The 9,696-nt window shown below is 35.4% G+C and overlaps 1 protein-coding gene across 3 annotated transcripts; it reads left to right on the plus strand.

Moving 5' to 3' along the window:
• Positions 1–849: 849 nt before the first annotated feature.
• On the plus strand, positions 850–9,431 carry LOC136235784 (uncharacterized). Of its 3 annotated transcripts, none has more exons than XM_066025821.1 (13): positions 850–1,074; positions 2,122–2,231; positions 2,309–2,419; positions 2,562–2,619; positions 4,357–4,446; positions 5,119–5,213; positions 5,335–5,388; positions 5,699–5,800; positions 6,212–6,269; positions 6,384–6,498; positions 7,115–7,184; positions 7,804–7,875; positions 9,030–9,431. In XM_066025821.1, exons 1-13 carry the CDS (start codon positions 912–914, stop codon positions 9,144–9,146), a joined length of 1,215 nt encoding a protein of 404 aa, XP_065881893.1. In that variant the 5' UTR covers positions 850–911; the 3' UTR covers positions 9,147–9,431. The 3 variants fall into 3 exon arrangements, 2 of the variants coding, with proteins under 2 accessions (XP_065881893.1, XP_065881886.1); XM_066025814.1 differs by having other exon boundaries at positions 854–1,074; positions 5,699–5,836; XR_010691932.1 differs by lacking the exon at positions 7,115–7,184 and having other exon boundaries at positions 5,699–5,836.
• Positions 9,432–9,696: the final 265 nt, after the last annotated feature.

Consider the following 9,696-nt stretch of genomic DNA (forward strand, 5'->3'; position numbering starts at 1 on the left):
TGGTAATCCATTCGTCTGTTAGTGATTTTCAGGCGGCTTGGAATAACTCGGGGGAAGGCAGTTGTGGACCTTCTCGTGTTGAGACTAATGTTCATTGAGTGAGACCTCATGTGGAGTGGCTTAAACTTAAAACCGATGGCTCGAGGATGAGTGACGGATCCATTTCGGCTGGCGGAGTTATTCGTGACAGTCATGGGGATTGGGTGGCTGGATTCGGTCATAAGATTGGTAAAGGGTCCTCCTATGATGCGGAGCTTTGGGGGCTCTTCTCTGGTATCTCTCTTACTTCAAATAAGGGCTACCGTTTGACTGAGATTGAATCGGATAATTTTGAGATTGTGGATGCTCTTAATGGAGATGGTGTTGCTGGTTGTATTGGTCGGAATTTTTTTAAAGGTATTAAGCATCTTATCAGGAATTTTGAGTGTGTTCGGGTTCTTCATGTTTTCCGGGAGCAGAATTGGGTTGCTGATTGTTTGGCTGGTATGACTCATGATTTTGACTTCGGAGTCTGTTCTTTCTTTTCCGCCACATGGGGTTCGAAAGCTGCTGTTAGATGACCTTTTGGATGTTAGCTTTCCGAGGATGATTCTGCCTTAGTCTGTTTTTTGTGTTTTCTTTTCATGTTTACTTAAAAAAAAAAAAATTAAATTTTGAATAAAAGTTAACACGATTTATTTCTAGCTATTTGAACTAACACGCTACTGCTCAAAAAAAAAAAAAAAACTAAAGCACGTATGTATTAAATTTTTGGTGCAATCTCCTACTAAAGATCAGTTGGATTTGTTTCGCTATGAAAATCCGTACACAATTATTTAAGGCCCATTGAATAATGGGCCGTGAGGGGTCGGGCTGAGTCGTCCTCTATTGGTGTGAGTGTTTGCAGTTGCAGTAGAGGGGGAGAGGGAGAAATGAGTAGCCAAGAAGAAGATTTATGGGAGAAGGCGACCTTAGCAGCCGATGATCTCTACAGTTTCCGCGACACTTATTTCCCAGTTAATCCACTTGACAAAATCTCCAACTTGCAATCAAAGTCTGATCTCTCTCTTAAGCTTCTGGATTCAATTCCTCTTGGTACACTTACTCGCTCTCTTCATCACTTCATTTCTTTCTTCTTCTCTTCATATACACTTAAGTTATATACACTTAAGTTATGTATTAGTATTATCATATTATTCCTGCTTCTTCTTCTTCTTTTTTCTGTCTAAACACAGAGAGAAGCAAAAATTGAATTCTGGATGTGGGATTTTATGACCCTAGCTGTGAGTTGGACAATGGGTTGTTCATAAACATTGATTTTGCATATTCTTTTTTTCCTTCATTAATAATAATAATGATGATATGGATTGTTGCCTTGTTCTATTGCATACTATGATTTCATAACAATGTGAATTGACAAAACAGAAACATCTAGTAAAATGCCTGCCCGCAACCCTATCAAAGTACATTACATAGTCCGTTTAACTTACTTGATCAACTAATAAAATGAAATACACACAATAAAGCAAAAGTAGTTCTTGTTGCATTTCTTGAAGCAAAATCAATAATTAATAACCAAATCATGTTCAATAGATAATAAAGTTAATGCCTTTAATCTTTTTATATAACATGGTTGATAGTAAATATGATTTAAATAACTTTAATTTTAAAAAGGTCTTTTCTATAACTTGTATATAGTCAATATCCTATAAGCAATAACTACATTTGGAAAACAATTAAATCGTTTCAAATAACTCAATATCTCAATAGCAGTTTTTTTTCTCTCTTTTAGTAAAATAGTTCATAAATTTTTTAACTCTTAGCAAATTTTAACTATCAATATCACCAGATTCTTTATAGTGACAGTACTACTTGGAGGCCCTCTGCAGTCGCACTTCTTGGACACCCTCAAGGCTGGCGCTGCTTGTCAGCCATTGTCATGTTGATTCAATTGTACATTACTACGCGTTCTAAAATAGTGACACATTAGGAGCTAAATACTTGAAAGTTTCACAATCTGAAGCAGCCCTTTGATTGAAATTTCTGCTATTTATGGAAAATTGTTGAAGCCTGTGCTATACAATAAGGTTTTCATTCATGTCTTAGTATTACGTTTCAAAACAATAATGTTCTGTTTCTCAGAACAAAGGAAAACACCTATTCAACGTGCAACATACGAATATCTCAGGGGAAAGGTATTGGATGTATTACCTGACTACAGGAAAGAAGCAGAGGATCATCTCTCAAAAGCTGTAAGCAAAAGCATATTAGTTGTTCTTTACTTCTTGTGCATGCTGACGATCAGATACTGAATGATTTCATGCTCCAGGTCAAGCTAAATCCATCTCTTGCAGATGCTTGGCTGTGTTTGGGTAACTGCATTTGGAAGAAGGGAGATTTATCCTCAGCAAAGAACTGCTTCAATCTTGCACTAAGCAAGGTTGTTTTTTTGACTTGAAGTTTTCTTGCTTTATAGGTTTAATATATGCATGTGTTTTTGTCGCTATTATTATTCTCTTTTTCTTTTTTTTTTGGTCATCAATGTGTTAATGCTATTTATTATTGACGGTACATTTATGCAGGGTCCAAACAAGAAGATACTATGTCTTTTATCAATGCTTGAAAGGCGAATGGCCCAAGGCAAGGAAATTTACTGATTGCTTTTTTTCCTTTTATCCTTTCTTTGGATGCATGGTAATTGTGTGTTTAATAATGGATATGATCATTAGGACTGAGGAAATATATTTCAAACCACGAGTCTGTGTATGAACTTCTTTCACTTCTGTAATCATAGTTACCGTTTAGTTTGGAGCTTTCTTCGCATTTACATGGAAATTCATTTGCTTATACAAGAGGAGAAAAAAAAGGAGATTGCTTAACTGTTTTTATGTTTTTCCTCGTTCATCTTGCCACAAACGATAGTTTTTTCATAATACTGTTTCTGCCTCTTACTTGCAGACCACTTTAGTACACCGTTGTTGGTTTTCATGCTCTCCATTATTTAACATGAGAAAACCTCATTTTCAGCTTGCTGTTGTCAGAATTGTAATATAACCATATTTTTTAAATTGCTAATTAAAATTTCAACCTGTAATGGGATGTGATAGGTACTATAAAGTGAAGCTCATTAAATTAGTAGTTGTAATACATTATAACTGTGGCTGTTATGGGATAGATGAGAAGGCAGAACTAAATCTATCTACAAAGAAAAATGCCATAGTAATATTCTTAAAGCATGATATGATTGAATAAATTGTTCATATTTTTTGCAGGTTTTATTCTCAATATATTAAGTCAGAAAATGATTTTACCTTTGAGTGCATTTAGTGTAGTTATTCAGAAATATGTGTTTTATATTCATCATATTAAATAGGGATAAGGTACCAAATTAACAAAGGGGTTTTGGGAATTTAGGCCTTGATAATGGAATGTGACACGTCATTCATATTATTCCGTTAAGTTCTACCAACTGTACGTGGAGAGAGAAATTAGAACTTAACGAGTAATATGAATGACGTGTCATGTTCCATTATCGAGGCTTAAATGGGTACTCTTTTGGAAACGTAAAGCTTATATTGGTGCTATTTTGTACGTGGAGCCTAAATTGATAATTCCCCGAAAACCTTAGACCTATTTTGGTATCTTATCCCTATTAAATATAAATATATAGAGGCTTTTTTTTGTTCTCTAGGCTTGTAGCTAACTATTCTTCGCTTATTGCTTACTTTATTACATTACAATATTGGACAAAGTGTGATCTTAGGAAACAAAATGGTATTGCTTATAAATATTCTGCTGAGTGTATAATCTTTGTATCATTTACAATTTTTTTTTTTATTCAGTTCTGGTTGTGTTGACATCTAAAACTTACAAACCTTGCATTTAAGTGAAGATTTGTGCTGGATTTTATAGATGTTGGTTAAAATATTCTCAAGCTCTTAGACGGCTGTCACTATCCTTATTGGACAGAAGATTATTTAAATATCAAAATGTAGTCGACTTTGTCATGTTGGCAAAAGCTAAAAAGGAGTGGTTATAAATGTAAATGCAAGTAGCACCTATGGGTTTATCAAACCTAACCTAGAGTCTTAGTTCGGAACTTACTACACTAAAATCCTTCCATGTATATTCTGGTCATGAGCCAATATGACCTTTTTTTAATTACCAGGCTACTCTTAAATGGAGGTTCGATTTTGGTACTAGTGTATGATGGAATTTAAGGCAACACAACTTCAGGTAGTTGAGCAAAAATGCTAAATAATAAATTAAAGTTGGATCTCCATATTGCAGTATAGTTTGACACCTGTGAATCAGATGTATTTTATTATTAACATTCATTCATCATTATACTTACAAAAAAATTCCTCACTTGTGAAGGTGCTGAAAATCAGGCTGAACTTGTTGAGGAAAGCATTCAACATGCAAAGGACGCTATCACTTTAGATGTGAAGGATGGGAACTCTTGGTGTAAGATTCCATATTTAATCTACCATTTAATTTACACTTCCAAGTTCCATATTTCTTGGTTTTTGTATATAGTTCTCAATTTTTTTTTTCTTTCTTTCTTTCTTCAGTAGGTGCTAACTTCATAGTTGCTTATGTAGGATTGCAAACAGGGTGAGAAGTATTTGTCCCCAACATGGATTCGCTCCAGTGGAGATGGGGAATCCCATCTATTTTCCCCACGAAGTGGGGTTAAGGAAAAATATTTCCCGCCGGGCAGGGGTAGGACCTCTCTCCCCATTCCACAGGGAATCCCCATCGCCACAACCCACCTCCCCATTTGCAATGTTATGCTTATATGTGTTGGCTAGCTTTTCAAATGTCTGCATTTTGACTAGCTATCAAGTTTGAGTCGGTTTGATCCCTTCTGGCTGTGTTGCAAACCTAACTTTAGTTCGGGTAATTATGCATGGGGGGATGAAATAGGTCACTATGTACAAGTTGACAATCCACCTAAAGACCTGCATTGCTGGGTTATGTCGTGTCTATTGTGTAGTATATGCAAGTTAAACCGTCGAATCGCTAACATGTGATTAAACTAATATGTATGTATCAATGATATTTAAATTTATTTTTATTGTTTTGAGTTTTTTTTAAACTTAGTAAATACTGGTTAACGTTTGATCTTATTGACAGACAACCTAGGAAACGCATTGCTGACAAGTTTTTTCACAACTGGAGCATGGGATCACAACAAACTTCAACGTTCTCTAAAAGCATACCAGAATGCTGTAAGTGTGCAGGCTGAGAAATGAGAAGATCCGTAGAATCTATTTGGTAATTAGTGATGATTGCAAAAAGAAAATATTTTATCTGTAATTGTTGGTTAAGTGTATTGATATTGTATAACAGGAAAAAGATGAGCGGATGCAGTCGAATCCAGACTTATACTTCAACTCTGCCACAGTAAGTTATTGATTGAAAACAAGTTCTTGCAAAGAATTTTTTTAAATGAGGATAAATTTGGTAATTTGTTTAATGTTTGATGAAAATTATAAACTAATTCATGTTACAGAGTTTTGTTTTATTAATATTAGGATGTTGAATAATATTAGGATGTTGAATAATATAACTTCCAATAATTGATTACTTTATTGTGAGACCATCTTGTCTATAATTCCTTTTCTTAGGATGAGATGCCTCACTAATCCATGAGCTGAGTATTGTTCAGCTGCATCGGTACCATAACATCATATAATGATCTTTCTATTTTCAGGTCAACAAATATCTTGAGAATTATGAGAGGGCCCTTAGTGGGTTTGAAGCTGCTTCCTTAAAGGATCCAAGTCTGGGTGCTACGGAGGAGGCTCAAAAGATAGTTAATCTTCTGGATAAGTTAGAGAATTTTTTGAGAGTAATATGTTTCTCTTATATTAATAGTCCCGACAATTTTACTTGAATTGCTACATCAGTGTAGAATTATATCACTGTGCTCTATTCATGATCACACCAATTTTCTTGTTTTCAAATATTGTTTTGGTATGAAGCAAAGCTGAGGTAGTTTAAAAGGGGAGCTTGAAAGATGAGGGGTGCAAATATAATTAGATTTATTTGTGTGATTTAGTTAACAGAGAAACAGTAGCTAGGAAGTAGAAAGTGGTTTTTGTATTTGACTACATTCTCATAAGTGAAATTTAACTCATATAACTTTTCTGCATATGCATGGTCGCGTAATATACTGGACAGTTAGGAGATGCAACTTATGTTTTTATGTTATTTGACTTTCTAGGGACAAGCTAGAACTAAACGACTTGCATCAGTTTCCTCATCATTGGCAGCTGTCCATTGTAAACTATCTTACTCTTACACTTTTATGCTTACTGTCTACTTAGAGATCTGTTCATATTTTCCAATATTAAAGCAAGCTTACTACTTATTTTGCGTGACACTTCATCTATAAGTGAATTCATCATATAGAAGAGTCACTATTGATCTGTTGTTGGATGGCCTGAACAAAGCGGTAGCAATAGTGGGAAAAGTACTCTTCTTTGTCAAGCATGAGAATGTCACTCCTTTGTAAGTCTCTCTTAAACCCTGTACGTTCAGTAATAAGCAATAGTTGTGAGGTTATTTTTAACACTGCTTCTGTATGTGCATGTGTTTGTTAATGCATTAATGCTTATTTTACACATTCATATGCAACAAGAGCGGGCTTGGGAATTGTTATATTATATTAACCGTTGTACATCAGTAGCATCATTAGCTATGTACTGCTCCTCTTACAATGCTGGGGGATTCACTCACTTGTGAGAGGAACAGCTCATTAGCAATTCATTTGTTGCCTAAGGCCCTTTGTTTGTCAGAAAATATGGGGTTAGGGAAAATTTTGTGTTGGAAAATAAAATATTAAACACCGGAAAATGGGAAGAAGTGGTAGGGAGCTATTGTTTTGAAAAGGGTAAGAAGGAATAGAGTAGTGTTCCAAAAGATTAGGAAAATGTTTCTCTTTTCAAAAGGATAAAACATTTTCCTCACTTTCTTCATGTCATTTTCTGTTGACTAACTAACCTAAAATTTTCCATTGACTTATTTTCCTAAGCAAACAAACGGGGCCTAACTGAAATATTGATCCCTGTTTTATGAATCTTGAATAGACTAATTTCTCTTTTATCTGCTTAATTGATTCATTCAGATACTATTTGGTGTGTGATTCCAATCAAATTTGCTTCGTTCTATCGGTATATGGCATAATCAATGATGTGGTAAGAGCTAGCTGCTGAATTTTCATGTATCCTCTTCTGATGATTTTTCTTACTTTTCGTTGTACTTTCGTGAGGGTAGAGAATGACTGCAATTTATCTTGCAAGTTCTCTTTTGTGTATGTTCAATCAATAACCTTGTTCTATAGACACGTTTAGAATTTTCCACCATTTGATGTTTTTGTTATTAATTAATTTATCGTTCCTTCATTTTGTTGCTAATGGTGGAAACACTCGTAGTAATGCCTCCCCATTCCCTTGCAAGGAGGGTTAAAATATGGGAACTGTCAAACTGTGTCTTAAGCTTTTGGGCACATCATGAATGTCTCTGTCCACGTGGGTGACAATGCCACCGATCCTAGAAACTATGAGAATGTTTTCTGATTCTCGAGAACCATTAGGGAGATATATTTGTTATTTTTTTGTTGATCTATCACCTATGATTCTGGGAGCCATTTTATTTTGTTTCTTCTAATCATGGAAGAGTCACGTAATGCCTGAAATTTTGCTCCTTCCTCCAACCAAGATGCCTTTGCCCTCTATATTGCATCAGTTGTTCTCAGTTTTGGCAGTAGCCGTAAGTTGGGAGCTTGTAAATAGTTACTGAACATGTTCCTTGCAGATTAAAGAAGGAGATCAGCTAACACTATTGGAGCCTTATTATCATTCTACTGATTTCTGTTGGAAGGAAAAGGTATATATTTCATGCATAGCTTTTTTATTTTCTTTCAAACATAGATCTAAGAATATCATATGTCTGAGCTATTATATGCATTACAGTTTTAACCAAACAACGAATTTTGCATAAAAATAGACATCTTACTTGGTGTATGAGAGACGGAACATATGGAAATAATGCTAAACGAGAGGTTAACCTATCCAATTAATTTGTTAAACAATGGCAGAGGCGAGAATAATATGCACATATTGGTTCGGTTTCGTTAGAGTTTAGACATTTATAAAATAACACCCACATCCCTGTTGTTTTGGAGTTCTAAATCTTGTTGATATATTTCACTACTAGAAAAGCATGTTTGGTGTTTATTTTGAGTTAGTTAACTAGCAACTGAATTGAGGGCGAGCTTTGGCGCAACGGTAAACGTTGTTGTCGTGTGACCAAGAGGTCACGGTTCGAGTCTTAGGAGCGGCCTCTTGCCAAATAAATTGGCAGGGGAAGGCTTGCCCCCAGTACACCCTTGTGGTGGGACCCCTCCCCGGACCCTCGCTCAGCGGGGACGTGTAGTGCGACCGGGCCGCCCTTTTTTTTTTTTTTTTTTAACTAGCAACTGAATTAGGCTATCTGGACTTCGGTTTATCCTGATTGTTTTGGAGTTTAGACATTTATAAAATAACACCCACATCCCTGTTGTTTTGGAGTTCTAAATCTTGTTGATATATTTCACTACTAGAAAAGCATGTTTGGTGTTTATTTTGAGTTAGTTAACTAGCAACTGAATTGAGGGCGAGCCTTGGCGCAACAGTAAACGTTGGGTTCGAGTCTTAGGAGCGGCCTCTTGCCAAATAAATTGGCAGGGGAAGGCTTGCCCCAGTACACCCTTGTGGTGGGACCCCTCCCCGGACCCTCGCTCAGCGGGGACGCGTAGTGCGACCGGACCGCCCTTTTTTTTTTTTTTTTAACTAGCAACTGAATTAGGCTATCTGGACTTCGGTTTATCCTGATTCTTCCCAAATTTTGTGGATTACTCACTATATATGCTTTGCATTTTAACTGCTTTTCTTACATGCGAAGCCTAAACTTCCAATATGCTTGATCTTCTTTATTGTTTAATAGCAAAGTGATGATCATGCTAAGATAACTAAATTTTATTCGTATTGCGATTGAACCAGCATTACCATTTCAAATCAATACGTGTGGATTTCATAAAACAACTTCTTGTGAATGGGAAACCCCTCTTGCCGCAACATGCAATTCGTTCGTCAATTTATGCTCAACATAAACCATGAAAAGCTATTTGGAGTGATTTATTTGTGAGTTTTGTAGTTACAATGTAATTTTCTTGATTGTCAGAAATTTGTTCGATTTTTTGTTGTAAATAGACAAGTGAGAAAAAAAAAAAGGAATTAATGCGAGTATATGTTCGGGTTCACATTAATTAGTTAATTAAAGAACAAAATGGGGCATCCTATCTGTTCTAGATACCGATTTTGAACATCTTCTGTTTGATTGTATGTATTGTAACAGTTTTTTGGTTGGCTTGAAATCAGTATACCATAACGATTATTTCTGTATTTGTATTTCTTTCTTTCCTCCATTTAGCCATTAAAGTTCAAGTTTAATCGTTACTGCCAATATTTAGCAGTAAAAAAGAAGTTTCTAGAAGTTGCTGAGTCTGAATTTTAAAATGGTGTGATCCCGGAGGAAAATGGAAAAATGCACTCGATACTTTTTAATCAATCATTCACTTTCTCCTATCAATGATAAACAGTAATTGTCGACTGCCTTGGGGAAAAATTCTAGTAAGTAGTAGTTATGTATACCTAGAAATACTTAATA

Source organism: Euphorbia lathyris, chromosome 1, assembly GCF_963576675.1.
Source record: "Euphorbia lathyris chromosome 1, ddEupLath1.1, whole genome shotgun sequence".
Lineage (NCBI taxonomy): Eukaryota > Viridiplantae > Streptophyta > Magnoliopsida > Malpighiales > Euphorbiaceae > Euphorbia > Euphorbia lathyris.